The following is a 21294-nucleotide window of genomic DNA, read 5'->3' on the forward strand; positions in this document are numbered from 1 at the left end:
GATGTCCTGTCTTAAAGGAGCAGTCTATTTCCTGGTATCTGTTTGCTGTGGAGAATCCCAAACTGCTCAGTTACAGCAAGGGCTTTAAGCTTTTTGAAGGATATTTCCTGCTCATTGAGGCTCTGGATTTACTGGAGCTGCTGGCTTTTGTCACCCTGAGTGTAAGCATTCTGGGGGCTTGTCGGCACTCTGCAAAACCCAAGGAACCATGCGAAAGGATGGAGAGAAGAAAACTGGTAATCACTGCGTGCCTGTGTGCCTTTCCCACAACAGCCACACAAAGTAAGAACTACTGTCTGCATTTGACAAACAATAGGGTCCAAGCTCAGATTACCTTGTCCCCAAACCACCCTGATTCTCCCACAGAGCACCCCGTCTGCTCTGAAATAGCTAGGTGGTCGTGGCCCCTCTGGGGGCGGGGCTCGGTTCCTCTCCAGCAGGCCCCTGGCCACCACCTCCTTGCTGCAGATTGCCCCAGGTTTGTTTTTCTTGGCTCCCTCATTAATGAGTTCCACAGGACAATGCTAAGTCTAGTTATGCAGCCTTAATTGGTTTAGTTACAACTAGATAATTCCTTTTTTCTTCTCTCAGAGGCCTTTCTGTTTAAAGACATTTTAGCTGGAAGATGCTAATTATCAATGAGGAGAAAGTGACACCTGAAGAGTTCATTCTCCATCTTGGTCCTCGGTTTCTCCTTTGAACTCCTTCCACCCGACCCTCTTTCCCACTTCATCACTTCTCCCAGGCCATCATAAAAGAGAGCCCTGCCCTGGCCAGGCGGCACAACTTGCCTTCTCACTTGCCAGGGCCTCATCCTCTCTGCAGCTGTGTCGCAGGCATGGACAACCTGCGAGAGACCTTCCTCAGCCTGGAAGACGGCTTGGGCTCCTCCGACAGCCCTGGCCTGCTGTCCTCCTGGGACTGGAAAGACAGGGCGGGGTCCTTTGAGCTGACCCAGGCCTCTCCCGCCCAGAGCCTCTCCCCGGCTCCGTCCCTGGAGTCCTATTCTTCCTCTCCCTGTCCGGCTGTGGCCGGGCTCGCCTGTGGGCACGGAGGTGCCAACGGTCGGGGCGGCGATGACCGCAGCGGCCTTGGGACCAGCGGCCTGGTGGAGGTGGACTACGACATGTTGGCTTTCCCACCTGCCTACCTGCAGGGCTCTAGCGGCACCAAGGCCCAGAAGGGCACCAAGGTCAGGATGTCCGTCCAGCGGAGACGGAAGGCCAGCGAGAGGGAGAAGCTTCGGATGAGGACCTTGGCTGATGCCCTGCACACCCTCCGGAATTATCTGCCCCCGGTCTACAGTCAGAGGGGCCAGCCGCTCACCAAGATCCAGACGCTGAAGTACACCATCAAGTATATCGGAGAGCTCACAGACCTTCTCAACAGCGGCCGGGAGCCCCGGCCCCAAAGCGCTTGAGCTCAGCCCGGGAACTCGGGGGACTCACCACCCAGCTCCCCAAGGTGGGGGGGGCAGAGGAGCTTTAAAGACCTGGACCAGCTCTCGGAACAACAGCATCTGATTATTTTCATAGAATAAGCGTGACCTTATTGTCTGGAAAAGTCTAAAGGAATTCCCACTGGACTAGTCAGAAACATCCAGAACACTTAACTGCCAGACAAGCAGGTACTTTTGGCTTCCAGTTTTGCCACCATTTCTGAAGAGACTTGCCCTTTGCAAAGACACAGATGGCTTTTCCCTTTTCTGTCTGTTCCAGGTATTTTAAAGGGTCAGTGATTTCAAATGCATTTTTTTTTTTTTCAAGCATGTAAAATTGTTACCGTTAATCTTCTCCCTCTCCTGGCATTTTGGTGTGGGGAGCTTGCTTCCTGTTGCTAACTAAACCTGCATTTTGTACTGGATCCCGGGGGACACCTGGATTCTTATTTAGAAAGATGAGCATCAAGTAAAGGGCTGTAGTGCTCCTGTCTCATTTTGTTTGTGTGCTTGTGTGTGTGTGTGTGTGTGTGTGTGTGTGTGTGTGTGACTAAAATCAGGTCTTTGCTTTTGCAGGGACCAAAGTCACTTAAATGCAGAAGAAATAAGTGTCATGGTAAATAGAAATTCACAAGCAGACAGGTTATATTAAGACAGAGTGGAGGGTTTAAAGGCTGGCTCCTCTCTTAAGGGAAGCTTAAAGGCTTCCCTTTTCTCTCAAAGGAAGGAAAAGGAGGATGGGGGCCAGAGAATGAAGGGCTTAGAGGGGGGAGGAAGAGAAGGAAAACTCAGCCTCATAGCCAGGTGTCTTAACAGAGCTGGGGAGGGCATGGAATGAGGGGTGGGTTCTCTCGGTGCCAGGCCTGCTGTGAGTATGACCTCAATGAATCCCATCACTTACTCATTTGTCAAACAAAGTCTAGTGCTCAGTCATGTCTGACTCTTCTTGGCCCCATGGACTGTAGCCCACTAAGCTCCTCTGTCCATGGAATTTTCTGGGCAAAAATACTGGAGTGGGTTGCCACTTCCTACTCTAGGGGATCTTCCCCACCCAGGGATAGAACCCACATCTCTTGAGTCTCTTGCATTAGAAGGTAGATTCTTTGCCATGAACGCCACCTGGGAAGCCCCTCAAATGAAGAGATTAGCTCTAAAAGGGGATTTATTTGACTTTAGAGATAAGTGCAAGGGTGAGGATTAGAGTGCAATTCTAGCCCCTCCAAAGAGATTTATTTCTTTGTCCACATCTCCTCCTCCTACCAATCCCCAAGTCACCTCACGTGCACCCTCTACCACAAACACACACCTCTCTTCATAGTGCCTCATCCTAGGGTGGGTGGCTATAGCACCCTCAGCTTGGCTAATTTGCTGGCACATGGCATGGAAATGGGGGCTTTGAATTAAGGAGTTTCTTGAAAACTAGTGGCCTTTTTTAGGGCTGAATTTTTCTCTTCCAATCAGTATTAACCAGCTGCAATTGAATTGTCTGCTCATGTCTCCTGTCATTTTTTTCTATTGGTGATTTTTTTTTTTTTTTGCTTTCAGTAACAAATTACAAAGATAGTAGATGTGTTCACAATTGAATGTATAACTTCTCCACTTTTTTTCCTTTGCTAATACAAACATATACCAATAAATATAGGTGTATATATATTTTTAATGAATACCTTGAAGTTTGCAAATTGCTTTTTTTTTCTTAGCAACATATGGTAAAAGTCATTCCAGTTTAACACAAATAAATCCATGTTGTAAGTACCCTTTTTACCTTGACTTTATAGATGAGGAAATTGAAGCAGACTGAGTCACAAATGTGAAAAATATGGTGGAAAGAATAGGTTCTAACAGTGTTCCATAGCCAGGTATGCTATGCTAAATATAATTTGTCTAATGAACCACCTTTCATATGAAGTTTAGGTTGTTTTCCGTTTTTATTACCAAAAATGCTATAACAAACATCACAGACAAATATTCACTGCTTTTGTGAAAAATTTCCAGAAATGGCCTGAATCAGAGTTGTGTGCATGCATATTTTAATTTTAAATAAATACCATTAGGTGACTTGTACAAAGGTTTGTAGTTATTTACACTCCACCAGCTTGAGGTGACAGAAGCAGCTGGTCCATGTTGCCACTGGATATTATCAGTCTTCTGAAGTTTTCAATGCATTAAAAAATAGTCATGTTGTTCTTGTGTTAATTTTAATTTTCCTATGTACTCTTTGAAATGGTTTGTTTTTTAAAATTTTATGTGACTATTGTTCATTTTGGTCCCTCTTCTATAACTTGCCAGTTTATAGTCTTTGCCATTTTTCCATTGGGTTATTTATCTTCCTGTTAATCATTTGGGAGAGCTCGTCACATGTTCTATGTGTTGAAAAGTTTCCTTCCAATCTATCACTTTGTTATCATCTTTGTTTGTGCTTTTGATCCTAATATCTTATGTTCTTTGAAGCTTTGATCTTTATATGATCAAATCTCTCTCTCTCTCTCTTTTAATTGGCTTATGTGTTTCTTCCCTCTGCTCAATTTCTCCCAGTTCCAAGGCTATCCAAATCGCCTTGATTTTCAAATATTTTAATATTTATATATGGATCTTTAATATATCTGTGATTTATTTTTGCCCATAGTGCAAAGAAGGAATCTAACTTAATTTCTGATCAGCTTTTTATAACTGCAGAATAAGTATAACTTGTCTTTGGAGGTGGTGGATGGTAGTAGTACACAGTTGCTAAAAGGTCATCCTATGTATACAAACCTTCATCCACTTCTCATATATTCCCTGATGATGTTTTAAAGAAGAAACTAGAAAATGCTGAACAATATTAAGATTTTCTTCAAGGGACTTTACCATGTACAGGTGTTCATGTGAGAACGTATGTGTGTGCATGTATTTGTTCGTATGTGTGTGTGTGGTGTCTCCTGTGTCAGGGGAAGAGGATTAGAGAAATAATATTTTAGGAAAGGGAGTGTTCAGCCTTTGAATCAGTTGGTATTTTCCTTGCCGTTTTAAAGAGAGTAGAATCCAAATGCTCTTGGCTTTTGGTTTTTCAAACTCAAGCATTAAGTATGTTTTATAAATAGCTTGGGTAATTTTGGTTGCCCTAGGGACCAAACACTGTGGATGGGTTAGGAGGTCCTGTCCTGACTTTCAAAAAATTCTAGAAAGCCATTCAACTACCAGGTAGGCTTGTTCTCAGGACTCCTAAGGTCTTCCCTGGAAAGCCTGGAGAAGATGATAACTTCCTGGGAGTGGGTCTCAGACCCAGGGGTTTTGTCTTCCTAACATCACCTGCAGCTCCGGGTGGGTCCTAATCAGGACAGGCAGCTGACCATCAGCATTTGATTCCAGCAAAAATCCCCAGTGAAGTCGCCTCCTTTGTGTGGAGGATAGCTGGACTGTGTCCCTGATTCCTCTAGAGAGCATTTAAAAGCAGTTGGCTTGAGCATAGCTCAAGATTAGGAATAAGTTATTTCTGGCACTTGGATAAGGTGTGCGTCTAGGATATTGTGGTCCAAGTTTTCACATTCAGAATTTCATGTAATCTGCCTAACAGCTCTGGGGTTGGGCATCGTTAGTCCCATTTTGAGGATGAGGAAACTAAGCTTTAGGACAGCTACATGATGCAAAGCCACCCGATCAGCTGGTGGCACATGGTTGGCCAATGAGCAAGTGAGTTCAGCTCTAACTCCAAGGCTTAGACCCTTCCCCGCTGGCTCTGTGAGCCCTGGGCGGGACAGGCAGAGAGCTTTCTCGGCAAATGCTCACTCCTAGGCTTCTTAGCCTTGTTTCTGCCTCCCTATCTCTGGGACCCTCATTTGCTTTACCGTCTGAAACATTTCTGAAGGGGCTATTCATCTTGTCCTCTAAATTATTTCCCTTTGAACTTCTCCCTCCGCCCCAAACATTTCCTCTGAAATTCTTTCACCTCCTTGCTGGCGCCTGGAGTCCTTAATCCACAGAGAAACCTGACTTCTGCTGTTCATCTGTGTTCAATAAAACGTTCCACAATTCACACCGGGCTGAGGTTTCTTTGTTCTTGTAGTTTCTGCCACATTAGCTAATTGGGAGAGAGGTCAGAGCTGGGGTGGGGGAGAGCCTCTGCAGACTGACAGGTCGACATATTACTTTTACTTTCAGATGTCTTAAAAAAAAAAACTGGAGCCCATTATACAGACTGAAGTAAGCCAGAAAGCTAAAGACCAATACAGTATACTAACTCATATATATGGAATTTACAAAGATGGTAATGATAACCCTATATGCAAAACAGAAAAAGAGACACAGATGTACAGAACAGAATTTTGGACTCTGTGAGAGAAGGCGAGGGTGGGATGTTCTGAGAGAATAGCATTGAAACAAGTATACTATCAAGGGAGACACAGATCACCAGCCCAGGTTGGATGCATGAGACAAGTGCTCAGGGCTGGTGCACTAGGAAGACCCAGAGGGATGGGATGGGGAGGGAGGTGGGAGGGGGGATCAGGATGGGGAACACATGTAAATCCATGGCTGATTCATGTCAATGTATGGCAAAAACCACTACAATATTGTAAAGTAATTAGCCTCCAACTAATAAGAATAAAGGGGAAAAAAAAAACACAGAACAAAAGAAGATGCATATGCAAATAAGTTTTGGTACTTCGGCCTTGGGGCTTCCTGGGTGGTAAAGAACCCGTGGTAAAGAACCCATCTGCCAATGCAGGAGACACAAGAGATGTGGGTTCGATCACTGGGTTTGGATGCTCCCCTGGAGAAGGAAATGGCTACCCACTCCAGTATTCCTGCCTGGAGAACCCCATGGATAGAGAAGCCTGGCGGGCTTCAGTCCACGGGGCGCAGAGTCAGAAGTGACTGAAAGGGCTTAGCACACACACAATACTGCCTTGAGCTCCAATTACAGTAGCCTAGGATGTTATGTGACTCCTCTGAGGCGTCATCCGATCCCCGTATACTCCAAGTTGCCGGAAGGAGCCTGGACCTGTGCCTTGACCCCTGTGGGCTCAGCCCATGCTGGCCTGACAGCAACCAGAGCTTGGCAAAGCCTCCGGTCCACCGGCTGGAAACCCGAGATATCTTCTACCTCATAATGAAATACTGAAGACTAAGCAGTGCGTCTTAGAGCATCTGGAAGGACTTGCTCTTAATATTTTGGTTCCAGAAAGTCCCTAGCCCTGAACAGGGAGAAAGCAAAAAACTTCTGAGGAGGCTGGGGAAAACCGTATGATTTGTTTGTCTCTCGGGTTTGGGACTATTCACTCTCCTTTCCTTAGCAGAGTCTCCTACTAAGTTCTTTCTCATATGAATGCTATTGACTTCTGTTTCTCTTCATTAAGTGGAGAGCCCTGCAAGGCTGGAGTTCAGATCTGTGCAGGAGACAGGCGAGGTTCGCAGGCACTGCATGCGCTGTTCCCAGCCCAGCCAAGGCAAGCTGTTGATTCTTCATGTGAGGTGTCAAGTCTCAGGGCCAAAGGCTCCCTATATCTTTTCTCTTTTACTCTTAACAGCTATAGACGATCACTAATATTAGCCCATTTTGCAAACAAAGAAACAGGCTCTGGGAAGCCAAGTGATCTTGCCCAAGGTCACATAATTGGCACAGGGCCCAGGATTCCATGGGATTCCCAGGTGGTGCCAGTGATAACCTGCCTGCCAATGTAGGATACATAAGAGACACAGGTTCGATCTCTGGGCTGGGAAAATCCCCTGGAGGAGGAAATGGCAACCCATCCAGCATTCACGCCTGGAAAATCCCATGGACAGAGGAGCCTGGTGGCTACAGTCCATGGGGTCGCAAAAAGTCGGACACGACTGAACACGCCAAGATTCCACTCAGGGCTTCTTCACTTATACTTTTGACAATATTATGCTTCAAGTGCTGGAAACGCAGCCGAGAACAAAACAAGTCACAACAAAGTCTTTGCATTCGAGCGGCTCCCACTAGTCTACACTCTCCTTTGAAGAAGGTTTACATTTGCATTTGCACTGTGCAAGCAACTTATTAGAATGTACAGAGATCAGGGTATATTTTAAATTGTGATGTCTTTTGGATGGCATCACCGACTCAACAGACATGAGCTTAAGCAAACTCTGGGAGATAGTGAAGGACAGAGAAGCCTGGCATGCTGCAGTCCGTGGGGTCGGAAAGAGGTGGACACGACTGAGCGACTGAAAAACAACACCATTTTCCACTCTCCTCTCACGTGGTATGGAGCATGACCATTCTTTCTCTCATAGACTGGAATTTGAGAAAAGTGTGGGAGTTTTGTAACCACCTTGGGGCATTTGTATTCCTCCAAGGGTATCATAGTTTGGATTCTAGAAATACCTGTTTTCAGGGGCTACAGTTTATTGTTTTCCTTCAATTTCTTTTGGGTGCAAAATGACCAGGTGAAAATTGGCAATCATAATGTTAACAATGGCACAACAGCTAATATTTATTGGGTCCTTACTCTGGGTAAGGCACTGTTCTAAGTACTTTTCATGAAACAAGTATTTTAATCCCTATGAAGTAAGAAGAAGCTACTACCTTTTGACATAAGGACAAACATTTACCCATTTTATAGATGAGAAAACGGAGGCACAGGGAGGGGAACACTTATCCAAGTTCATGCGACTTGGCAGCAGCAGCCCTAGGAATCAGACCCTGGCAGTTGTGCTCCACACCAAGCCGTTACTACTCACACCAGCTGTGTCCTTGCATTGGTCTGGTGATTACATTTCATACACATTATCTTATTTCACTCTTACCTGTACTTGATTACACATGAAACTGAATAGGAGCTGTTATGTCCAGTTTAGAGATGAGGATATTAAAGCTCATAATGACAAAATATCATAACTATGAATGAATGACAGAGCTGGCACCAGGATCCAAGTTTCTTTAATATTTACTTATTTATTGACTGCTCCGAGTCTTAGTTGTGACATGCAGGATCTTCAATCGTCATTGGGGCATGTGGGATCTTTAGTTGTGGTATATGGGATCTAGTTCTCCGACCAGGCATCAAACCCAGGCCCCCTGCATTGGGAGCTCGGAGTCTTAGCAAGTGGATCACCGGGCAAGCCAGAGAGCCCAAAGTTTTAAACTCCTGGTCTGGCACTTTCTGGCTAAACGCCTCTGTCTCCAAAGGAAAACTTAGTTGTGCCCAAAAGCCTCTGCCCCCAAGGGCATCCTCCTAAATCTAGAACAACACAATGTGTACATTTCTTCAATACATCATTTCTTCAAGGCAGCTTTTGCATGGATGCATTCTGACTTTTTGAATCTCATCAGTGTGCACACAAAATAGTTCACATCTGCGCATAGGGAAGAGTAATGAAACCCAAAACCCTTGAACAGAATTTTATTTCCCTTCATCCCTCGAGAAGTTGCATTCCCAAGAGACTCCCATTGCTGTTTTTACTGCACATCCAATTACTTCCTAGCAGAGAAAGCAGGTGACATTTAAGTAATTTAAGTTCCAGGATTCTAACACACATCAAAAGGCCTGAGATATTCTGGGGCAGCTGAGAGTCAGGTGGTGGGCTGAGGACCCCGGCAATGAAACAGAGGGGAGACGTGCAAGTATACTGGGAACTGTGAGACCAGAAATGAGGGTCAGGGAAGGAGACTGGCGTCAGATTTCAGGAGCAGCCCCTCCTCAGTGAAGACGCATAGGGGAGATTCATGGAGCCCAGCGAGTGAAGCAGGACCAGTAAAGAGATGAAAGGACCCGATGCTCCTGGAGGGACCCAGGGAAGGCGATACACAAGAGGAGGCTCTTGAAGTCATCCTCTAGGGAGCGAAGGGCATCCTGATCAGAGCAAACAGCATGTGCTAAAGAATGGAGGTCCGAGAAAGCGCTGGTTGGGGATTAGAAATGGGCTACTTTGGTTGAAATGCACAGAGTGAGTTTGAAGGGCAGGGAAGTGAGATGGACAGGAAAGCAGGAGTGGGAGGGCTGAGTGCTTGAACATCCTCCCAGCCGTGGGGAAGCTGACTCCCAACCTGAGAGAAGCCTCTCCTGCTCACAGGCTACCTCAGGTCATTACTTCTCTGGGGCCTGATCAAAGCAACCTGGCAGAGAACATCACACGCTTGCAGTGAGTGATTGCCATTGTGCTCCACTGGCTCAGTTACTAAATACTCAAGTTTTTGTTTTCCTTCTTAAGATGTTGTTTTTCTTTATATGTGCCTGTGCATGCATGCTAAGTCGCTTCAGTCATGTCTGACTCTCTGCAATCCTATGGGTTATAGCCCGCCAGGCTCCTCTGTCAAAGGGATTCTCCAGGCAAGAATACTGGAGTTGGTTGCTGTGCCCTCCTCCAGGGGATCTTCCCGACCCAGGGACTGAACCTGAGTCTCTTATGTCTCCTGCTGCATTGGCAGGTGGGTTCTTTACCACAAGCGCCACTTGGGAAGTCCGTTTTTCTTTATATATCCACAAAGAAATCCAGTCCTTACCAATATTTCTTAAAATCATCTTTTCATTTCTGCTTTTTCTGTATCTCATTCATATTTTATTTTTTGAAAAAAATTTCCTCCCCACTTCTAGCCACATGAGTCTTGTTCTTCCCCTGCCCCAATTTTCCCACCGTCCCACACTTTGGTACTTGCTCTTTCTTCTGTTCCAACCACACCAGTCCAGCACTGGTGCTCCCATAGGGCGAGGAAGGGAAAAATGAAGCAGATGAAACCAGAACCTTCTTTCATCACTAAATACAGGCAATGATCCTCCTATCCTACTTGCAAGCACAGACCTCCAAGAGGGCTCCTTTTATTTATTTTTTAATCATTTATGCAGTACAGATTATCAAGCATATGTGTCCCTAGCTGAGTATTAGGTCTTGGAGCAACAAATGGGTGGAGGGTGACCAAGATACCACAATTTTTAAAAGTATATTTTATTTATTTGGCCCCACCAGGTCTTAAGTTGTGGCACGCAGGATCTTTTAGTTCCCTGACTAGGGATCGAACCTGGGCCCCCTGCACTGGGAGCATAGAGTCTTAGCCACTGGACCACCAGGGAAGTCCCAAGATGCCACAAATTTAACACAAGTAACTCTGTACTCTTTCCTAACCTATGCTATCTCATTAACCTTCTTAATAACCTTGTGAGGGCAAAACATGGTCTCTGCTCTAAAGAAGTTTAAATGGAGTTGGGGGACATACATAAATAAGCATATACAGGTGAAAAAAAAATGGTCAGAAAATTTTAAAGTGTGTCTAAAATCAGTGAGAATAAGGAAAGAGGGATTCTGTTTCAAGGGGCAGCTGACTCTGTAGGTAAGCTGGCACTGAACTTGAACCTAGACGGTAAGTGGGACCTTGGTTGAGTACAGGGGTCATTCAAGAGACAAAGAACAGAGAAAACAAAGGTCCAAAGGCAGAAATCAGTGAGAGGCCCAGCATGAGGGCACGTGGCTGAGACAGAGGGTGGAACAGGGGGTCTGGATAGAGTATAAAAGGCTCAGATGCTAAGCTACGGGGCAGGACTTAGCAAACACTTATATTTTTTTATTTGACTCATTCTGTAAGAATTTGTGAAGATGATGAATTCATTCACTGAACAAGAATCGATGAGCTGGTGGCATGTTTCCTAGCCTGTGTCTGGTTTCTGGAAGAGGGACGTTTGGACGTTTACACTCCAGTGGTGGAGGAATAAGATTCCATGATGGTTTAAAGAGGATGTGGTTCAGACAGCGAGTCTGCTGTGAACTGTGGGCTGGAGGGGCCCTCTCCGGGGACTGGAAACACAGAAGGAAGGGGGCTGAGGGGTTACAAAATGAGAGAGCTGAGGCTGGAGGGGTGGGAAGGACGTGGAAGGCAGAGCATCCCAGTGGAACTAGAGAGGAGGGTGAATGAGGAGCCAGGAGAAGTGGTGAGAAGGGAAAGACGGCTCCAGCTTTGGAAAGCTCTGGAAAAGCCAGTGGAAAAGACATTTCCAAACTCTGATCAGTCCGTGAGCATTCTGCTGCTCCTGAATGTTCACTTCAGCATGTAAGTGTCAGTAACACTGCTGAGCCCTGGTCTCCACATCCTAACACTCCCAGCAAGGCCGAGAGGTCGAGGCCGCTATTCCCATTTCACAGATGAGAAAACAAGGCTCAGAGAGGTTAGGCAAATCTCTAGACCGATGGCAGTAAAGGGCTAATGGGCTCCAGAGCTTCCCTAAAAAGCCTCAACAACACTATTGTCATTCAGCTGCTCAGTCATGTCCGACTCTGTGACCCCCAAGGACTGTAGTCCGCCAGGCTCCTCTATCCTTGGACTTTCCCAGGCAAGAGTACTGGAGTGGGTTGCCATTTCCTTCTCTGAAAGAATCTGAAAGTGAAACTAAAGAATGATTGCCCAGAACGTTTCTGAGCATAGCATTTAGTTCAGTTCAGTTCAGTTCAGTTGCTCAGTTGAGTCCGATTCTTTGTGACCCCATGGACTACAGCAAGCCAGGCCTCCCTGTCTATCACCAACTCCCGGAGTTTACTCAAACTCACGTCGGTGATGCCATCCAACCATCTCATCCTCTGTCATCCCCTTCTCCTCTAGCCTTCAATCTTTCCCAGCATCAGGGTCTTTTCAAATAAGTCAGCTCTTCGCATCAGGTGGCCAAAGTACTGGAGTTTCAGCTTCAACATCAGTCCTTCCAATGAATATTCAGGACTGATTTCCTTTAGGATGAACTGGTTGGATCTCCTTGTAGTCCAAGGGATTCTCAAGAGTCTTCTCCAACACCACAGTTCAAAAGCATCAATTCTTCGGCGCTCAGCTTTCTTTATAGCATGTAAAGAAACAGCATAGAGCATATATAGAGCATAGCATTATCTGTGATTAATTCTTAAATGATAAATTCCAGGAATGTGGGAGGGGTAGATATAGTTCTCACTTTACAGCTGATTTAAAGGAAATGAAAATGTCTATTTGATTTTGATCTTTCAGGGGGATGACCTTTTCAAAAGTCCCAGGGGTAAACACACTGAGGAAACCAGATCTGAAAGAGACACGTGCACCCCAATGTTCATCACAGCACTGTTTATAATAGCCAGGACATGGAAGCAACCTAGGTGCCCATCAGCAGATGAATGGATAAGGAAGCTGTGGTACATATACACCATGGAATATTACTCAGCTGTTAAAAAGAATTCATTTGAACCAGTCCTAATGAGATGGATGAAACTGGAGCCCCTTATACAGAGTGAAGTAAGCCAGAAAGATAAAGAACATTACAGCATACTAACACATATATATGGAATTTAGAAAGATGGTAACGATAACCCTATATGCAAAACAGAAAAAGAGACACAGAAATACAGAACAGACTTTTGAACTCTGTGGGAGAAGGTGAGGGTGGGATGTTTCAAAAGAACAGCATGTATACTATCTATGGTGAAACAGATCACCAGCCCAGGTGGGATGCATGAGACAAGTGCTCGGGCCTGGTGCACTGGGAAGACCCAGAGGAATCGGGTGGAGAGGGAGGTGGGAGGGGGGATCGGGATGGGGAATACGTGTAACTCTATGGCTGATTCATATCAATGTATGACAAAACCCACTGAAATGTTGTGAAGTAATTAGCCTCCAACTAATAAAAATAAATCAATTAAAAAAAAAAAAAAAAAGTCCCAGGGGTTTAAATAGGTATGTACATCCAAATAAAATGCTGCAATCACTTCTCTGGGGTCTATGATTGTTGCAAAAGAGGTCTTTTCAGGGCATGGTGTTCTGGGGTTCCTTTACCCCCTCCTCACCAGTAGGCTAGTCTGCGAGTTGCCCCTGGAACCAGCTTTTAACCCTGTTAACAAGGCTGGAGGTGCCAATAGTGGACCCCCGGGGGGCCGGAGGGACCAGGCGGCTCCGTCATAAAGGGCTCTAGTTAAAAGGAGCAAGAGGTGCCAGAGAAACGCTAGGGTCTTGTTTTCCATTTGTGTGGTGTGTGTATTTTAAATACCAGGAAGGAACAACAATTTCCATTCCGGAACCCAGAGCACATCCAACAATGCTGAGGACTTTTACCAGAGAACAAAGCCTCTTTGCGGAAGCATGAACTCAATACAGGGGCTATTCTCCCCACTTTTGGAAGCCCCCATCCATCCTGTGAACAGAGGGTTGTTGTTATTGTTATTGTTGTTGTTTTTCTTAAAAAGCAGCTGTCAGTTTCAGGCACCCGGTTGTTGCTTCCAGACCCAGGTGCCCTCAGGTGTCCAAATTGGGCGCGAGGGGACAGCAAGCCATGTGCCCCGTGGTCTGAGCTCAGCACCAGCCAGGCTCAGCTGCAAAGGGTGTGGGCAGACTGTTCCGCTGCTAGGGGGGCCCTGTGGGTGGGAAACAAGGGATCCATTCAGAAAACTGTATTTCCTGGCGAGCAGGCAGTCATGCAGACCTCGTCCTGGACTTCGGAGATGGAAGAGCAGAGCGGATGCCAGGCTCAGCGATGCTCAACCCTGGGGGCCCGAGAGGCATGGTGCATGGTCCTGGACACGAAGGTCACTTTTCTCCCCCCAGCCAGGCTCTGAACAGGCTTGGTGCTGAGGCAGAGAATAGCTTGGCTTCTTGTTCCAGGTAACTGAGAAGCCCGGTGCTTTAGTGAAGAGCACTCCATTATGGAGTTACTTAACCATGTCTCCAAAGCCATAAGGTTCACAAACTTCAGGTAAGTGTTTAATCTGCAAAATGAGGGAGCACAGCTTACTTCACCGGCCAGGGGAGAAAATAAAATGGGACAATGGCATTGAATTGCCGGCACGATTCTTGATAGAGCAAATGCTCATTTCCTTCTCCTTAAGTTCAGGGGCACTGGTAAATTGTCTATTTTTCCCTCAAAAAGTTAAATCAGCAAGCTCAACAGAAGAGTTAGAAGTGGTGAATTTCTTGCCTCCAGTGGGGTGGACAGGGGAGTAGGTGGCCTCATGATGGCTAGAAATGATCCAGCCTGGAGGTAGAGACCCAAACTCAACTACAGAAAGAAGCTGTTGCCCTTAATTCAGTCTAGAGGTCACAGTGTTATTAAATTCGGTTTCAATTACACAGCAAAAAAAAAAAAGTTCAGATAGTATGGATGAACTGAAAATGCAAAGTACAACTTCCCTCCTTGTCTAAACTACATTTTTTTAAAATTCCAGAGTTAGCCTTAGGATTTTGTGATATATAAAACAAAGAAATTGGTATTCACCCTTTTTCAGATACTGCATCTCCTAATTATTCCTTTTACTTTACGTTGGTGGTGGTTGTTTTCAGTTGGTAAGTTGTGTCCAAATCTTTGCTACCCCATGGATTGCAGCATGCCAGGCCTCTCTGTCCCTCACTGTCTTCTGAAGTTTGCCCAAGTTCACATTCACTTAGTCAGTGATGCCATCCAACCATCTCATCCCCTGTCATCCCCTTCTCCTCCCACCTTCAATCTTCCCCAGCATCAGGGTCTTTCCCAATGAGTCACCAGTTCGCATCAGGTGGCCAAAGTATTGGAGCTTCAGCTTCACCATCAGTTCTTCCAATGAGTTTTCAGGGTTGATTTTCTTTAGGATTGACTGGTTTGATCTCCTTGCTGTCCAAAGGACCCTCAAAAGTCTTCTCCAACACCACAGTTTAAAAGCATCAATTCTTCGGTGCTCTGCCTTTCTCATGGTCCAACTCTCACATTCGTACATGACTAGCAGAAAGCTCATAGCTTTGACTATATGGACCTCTGTTGACAAAGTGATGTCTTTGCTTTTTAATATGCTCTCTAGGATTGTCATAGCTTTCCTTCCAAGGAGCAAGCGTCTTTTAATTTCATGGCTGCAGTCACCATCCACAGTGATTTTGGAGCCCAAGAAGAGAAAAAACCTGCCACTGCTTCCACTTTCCCCACTTCTATTGGTAAAATTTGTAACAAATTTTGCCCTCTAATTACAGTGTGTTTTTGGTACCTTGCATGTATCATTTCCCCAGCTCTCTACTTGACATCAGTAAGTCATTCACTCTTAAGATCTGTTCATTTTAAGAATATTTCTCTTCTGTAATTTGTTGTAGTATTCAGTTTCACTTTTGATAAACCTTACTTTCCAAACAGGTAAAACTGGAGTGATTCTTGTTTGCCTCTCATGGTACCTGAAGGACAAAGGAGAAAACAGACATAGGTAAGAGTGATAGAAAGTGTCACAGAAGGCACAGCTGAATTATTTCATGTTATTGTTGTTATCAGATTATCTTCCCACACAACCGAGAAGAACTCACCTTTGGACAACTCCATGGTCAGGGCAACATGACCAAGCCCTGGCTCAACCAAGGTGTGGGTTTGTCTTCTTCATATCATGGAGAAGATATTAACAGATGCATCTCAGTCTAAGAAAAATACAACAGGATCCCTTTAGAAAGGGCACAATACACTGAATCATCAGGCATCATTAGCGGCAAAGCTTAGGATGGTGTTCCCCCACCTCCATCTCCTGTTCTGTTGCTTTTCAAAAAACTCCAGATGGGGAGAAAAAGGAGGTGGAATATCAAAATCTTTCACTTGCATAGAAGCAGAACCCCAAGAAAGAAAGCTTTCAGAAGCAATGTCTTTCTGGCTTTAGTTCCCCCTCCTCTGCACACCGTCTTACCCATAACACAGGATAAGCTGCTTCAGGTCTGAAGTAAACGACAGGGTTCTCGTAAGTCAGGATGTGATTTTCAAATTATGTAGGGAAGAGAACTGTGAACATAACATCATCTTCACTGAAAATATGCAAAACACAAGGATGTGGTAAAAAAAAATTCTTATCTTTCTTCTGGTTTTTCAAGTGTTCACACTGAACATAAAATGTCATGCTTGTTTTGATAACAGCTACAAGTTGGCCACATTTGTGTCCTAAAGTGAATTCTGATGGATCCATGCCTGGAACTCCTTCCAGCTTCATTGCACTAACTACCATGGTGTCATTGGACATGGAGTCTTGCTGACACTGACATAGGTGAGGAGGCGCCTTTCCGGAAACATTGTGAACCAGAGAAATGTGAAAACCCCACAACAGAATGACAGCTAGAAATGTTGAGAGGGTATAGTTAATCCATCTAGGAGTATGGTTAAGCTTGCAGAGACCATCAGTGAAATCTTTGAGACCATAAAAGAAGAGGTAGCCAGAACTTGGACAAATGAATAATGACTGGACACTGCAGCTGCTCTATAGGTGTACGGGCTGGAGATGATGCTGTTAGTTTTGCTCAGTTGTGTCTGACTTTTTGCAGCTTCATGGACTGTAACCTGCTAAGTTCTACTGTCCATGGAATTCTCCAGGCAAGAATACTGGAGTGGGTTGCCATTCCCTCTTCAGGGGATCTTCCCAACCCAGAGATTGAATCTGGGGCTCCCTCACTGCAGGGAGATTCCTGATCATCTGAGCCACCAGGGTAACCCAATAAACCATGATGTGTATTTTAACACCTGTGTGGTGACAGGAGAATCTCAGACCTGTAGAAGGCTTGGATTTAAAATGCGACCCTTGGGATGTCCCTGGTGATCCAATGGATAAGACTCCACATTCCCAATGCAGGGGCCTTGGCTGCAGTCCCTGGTTGAGCAATGAAGATCCCAAACGCACCAACTAAGCCCACACACTGCAACTACTGAACCCATGTATAGCCACGAAGACCCAGCACAGCCAAAATAAATAATTAAAGTGCAACCCTTGTAAGAAGTCTCAACCACTTCCTCCCTCTGGAAAGGATTATACTATCACTGAAAGGTAAGCTAGAAAAGCTTTGTTTCCACAGAGCGGTAAGGAAAGATAACAAGAAGCTTTCTCCATCAGTGAGTTCTTAGGGTGAAAGTCAGGTAGAGAAGTCTCCCCTGAGAGTTTATAATACCAAGCCTGCCCTCACAACATGATTTTGGGTTTGAGGTTTTCTAATCCCTTTGATGTAGAAAACCAAACTGGGAACTTTTTATAAAAAAGAATGTTCTCCAGCAGACAATAACCCTGAGGTATCTTGTAGAAGCAACAAAGTCTCTTAGGAGAAATGCATTTTCAAACGCACTCACATAGATTCCTACAACCAAAATCCTACTCAAGGTGAATTCATAATATAATGTAAAACAACACACAAAGAAACGATAGGATTAGAATTTCAGACAACAGAATTTAAGATATAATTGGCTGTTGTTGTTTAGTCACTAAGTTGTATCCGACTCTTTTGTGACCCCATGGACTGCAGCCAGCAAGGCTCCTCTGACCATGGGATTTTCCAGGGAAGAGGACTGGAGTGGGTTGCCATTTCCTTCTCCAGGGGATCTTCCTGATGCAGGGACCCAACCTGTGTCTCCTGCATTGACAGACATATTCTCTACCACTGAGACACCGGGGAAGCCCAAGATATAATTTACAAAGCCAATTTTAGAAGCTGTATAAATGTTATTAAACATAAGGCTATGACATTATCAAGTAAGAGGTGCATATGAAAAAGACTGAGGTAGTTGTAGAAATGAAAACTCATTATTAAAATCAAAGTCAACAGAAAATGGAAAAGATTAAATAAAGCTGTAGAGAATTTGAGATGTGTAAGTACATCTAAAGGATTTATTCAGAATGTAACAGAGACACAGATTAAAAATGTGAGCAAAATGAGACATGGAAAAATAAAGGTCTAACACACATCTGATAGATGTTCCGAAAGAAGAACATGGGTAAAGTAATATCTGAAGATAGAGTGGATGAGAATATCCTAAAACTGATAAAAAGCATCTTCAGATTCAAAGAGTATTAATAATCTTGAGCATAACTCTACTGGGATATAACATGTTAAGTCAAACACATTCTTACATTTTAGTAATTATTCCTGCTTGTGAATCTGGTTAAACTATTTTTTACTGTTTCAAATTGACCACCCAAAGCAAAGTAAGGAGAGAAATTAGGCAAAGAATGAGACAGGTGAAAAATGTATGCTGTGTGCAATGCAAAGTCACTTCAGTTGTGTCTGATTCTTTGCAACCCTATGGACCGTAGCCTGCTGGACTCCTCTGTCCCTGGGATTCTTCAAGTAAGAATACTGGAGTAGGTTGTCATGCCCTTCTTTAGGGGATCTTCTGACCCAGGGATGGAGCCTGCGTCTCTTACACCTCTGGCAGGAGAATTTTTTTTACCACTAGCACCACCTGGGAAGCCCCAAATAGAAAAATATGATATATTTAATAATCAGCTTTCATCCAGAGATTTTTTTTTTGATTGGTCCTTGTTTTTTTTCCTCATTCATAGAGTGATATATCTAGAATATCAAGCATGGAGCTTTAAGCTACAAAGGTTAAAAAAACTTACCTATTAATTCTTCAGAAGAGAAGAGATAAGTCTTAGAAAAATCTTCATATCAGCAAGGGTTTGACTGTCTTTCAAATGTAACTATAATGAAGCAGTGATTCTGGAAGAACTTATGTCCTAGGAATTCATTCCTATGAGTAATGAAAGAGAGGGGTTAAATATCACTTTCTATATTATGGTTATTGTGTCCCCTGTCCTACCCACTTATACATGTTCTAAAGTCTTCACAGTTGCTGTCTAATTGGTTTCAAGGGCAAGTGAGCAAATAAGAGCCAGTAGGCTGTGGGGTTAGTTCTGACTCCAAACAAAAATACACATTCAAGAGGATGCCCTTAGTATTCAGAGGATAGGAATCTGCCTGCCAGGGCATAGAACATGGGTTTGATCCCTGGTCCAGGAAGATTCCACCTGCCACACACACACAAGAGAAGCCACAACAATAAGAAGCCCGTGCACCACAATGAAGAGTAGCCCTGCTGACCACAACTAGAGAAAGTCGGTGCAGAGCAATAAAGACCCAGCACAGCCTAAAATAAAAATAAATAAATAATTTAAAAAAGTATTACAAATATATACATACAATAGGATTCAGAGTCTAGACTATATGTGTATATCAAGAAAATTGACTATTTAGCTTAGGTGCTAGAGCTGATCTGAGCCTAGGTGGTATTTCCATATTATGTATCTAACTCTGTAGTTTTCCTTCTAGTGGCTCAATGAAAGCCTCTGGCTAAACGGTTTTGACCATAAATTATTTCAAGTATAGATAATGCCGACAATCTGACAGGGAAGAAAGAAGCTTCTGTTGCTGACTAAATTGTCTTAGGATGACTAAAAAGTTAAAATGGAACCACCAAATCTCAACCTTTATCCCAAAGACCCTTTGGGTAGGGATCCAACTCCAGCACTGAGTGGTCTAACTCAGCTGATATCCTTTCGCCTAAGAAAGGGTGTGGGAAAGCCAAGGGTAAGACTCTCAATTTATCAGTAACCTGGGGAGGATCCTAAACTCCAAGCCTAGAGCCACTTCCAAGGCTAACTGTGCTCCAGTGAAAGAAGTCACCCCCAGAGGGCCTGGGATGCACCTATACACAGGGAAGATGCCCACAGCTGCACATTCCCCACGTGGCCTGAGAGGATGGTGGAGCTACACTGGGCAGCCAGGACCTCATCTATTTTTCTTTCTGAGCCAAACTGGTTTGAACAGAGCCTTACCAAGTGCCCTTCTCCCCATTCAGCTCCAGGTGCCAATCTAGCAGCCCCCACTCTACAGAAAACAAATCTGCCTCAATTACAGAGCTGAGGAGAGTTGGGGCCAGCCTGAAACTCAGGCAACTTGACTCAAGCCTGCACTCTTTTTTTCTTTTTTTAAATAAAATCAGAAATTTTTGTAGTTTGTCTCACTGACCCCATCTCCCCCAGCCTCCAGGAAGTGCCTGGTATAGTGTAAATGCCCAGTGATGGCTGTTGAGGAATACGTTACTGCAATGTGGCAGGGGCTGCGCTGGACGCTTCAGTATTTCACCCAGGAAACTGAGGGTCGCAAGGTTAAGAACCCTTCAAGGTCACACAGCTCGTGAAGAACAGAGGTGAAGTTAAACTCAGTTCTTAGCTCTCTCCATGATCTTTTGTGGCTTCTGTAGGACACACAGCTCATTTCCGAAGTACTGGCCACCCTCAAAGAGCTGTTTCTTATCGGTAATGTTGTTTGTTGTATAGTTACTAAGTTGTGTCCAGTTCTTTTGCAACTTCATGGACTGTAGCCTGCAAGGCTCCTCTGTCCATGGGGATTTCCCAGGCAACAATATGGGAGTAGGTTGCCATATCCTCCAGGAGAGCTTCCTGACCTAGGGATTGAACCCCCATCTACTGCATTACAGACTGATTCTTTACTGCTGAGCCACCAGGGAAACCCATAGGCAAGTGTTGATAAGTGTAAATCCACTCACATGTGAAGTCTACCGATTATGCCATGGCCAAGGTCTAGGTCTTAGTGACTAATACTCTAAGGTGGAATCGCTCACCTCACAGCAAGACGCAGAGTCGTGGTACAAGCAGAAGCCCAGCTCAGCCTCTCGGTCGTTCATCTCTGCAGACAAGCCTGTCCTGCTGCTGCTCGGCCTGTCAGCATGGCCCTGGCCTCAGCTGGGCTTGCACTCACCGGGAGAATCCACTACAGCAGCCCTGCCTCACTTTCCCAGTAAGAAGGCAGGATTCAGAACAGCTGCCCTGCAAGGAGGCCCCCACCGTCTCCTGACTCCTTCCCGAGGCTTCCCTTTCCAGCTCGGCCCAGAATGTTCCACAAACATGCCAAAAGAGGTCCCCAAGTAGGGCTGCCAATAAAACACAGGATGCCCTGTTAAATTAGAATTTCCAGTGATCTGGGGAATATTGAAATTATTTTTAATACTTAAGACTTACTTATGGTAAAAAATTATCCATCGTTTATCTGCAATTCAAATTCAGCAAGGTATTCTGTATGTTCATGTGCTAAACTTGGAGCCCTGATTGCAAGGTCTTGGTTTTGCTGAGTAGGAAAAGAAAACCAGGCTGAGAAAAATTACCTACTTTTCCAGAAAATCTTTTTCTTTTTTCTGCCATTTTTGGCACAA

At 44.7% G+C, this 21294-nt stretch overlaps 1 protein-coding gene across 1 annotated transcript; it reads left to right on the forward strand.

The window, feature by feature from the left end:
• Positions 1 to 838: 838 nt before the first annotated feature.
• On the forward strand, positions 839 to 1420 carry MSGN1 (mesogenin 1). The gene has a single exon (XM_043916158.1). It carries the CDS (start codon positions 839 to 841, stop codon positions 1418 to 1420), a length of 582 nt encoding a protein of 193 aa, XP_043772093.1.
• The last annotated feature ends 19874 nt before the right edge of the window (positions 1421 to 21294 follow it).

The sequence above is a fragment of the Cervus elaphus genome, chromosome 11 (genome assembly GCF_910594005.1).
Source record: "Cervus elaphus chromosome 11, mCerEla1.1, whole genome shotgun sequence".
Lineage (NCBI taxonomy): Eukaryota > Metazoa > Chordata > Mammalia > Artiodactyla > Cervidae > Cervus > Cervus elaphus.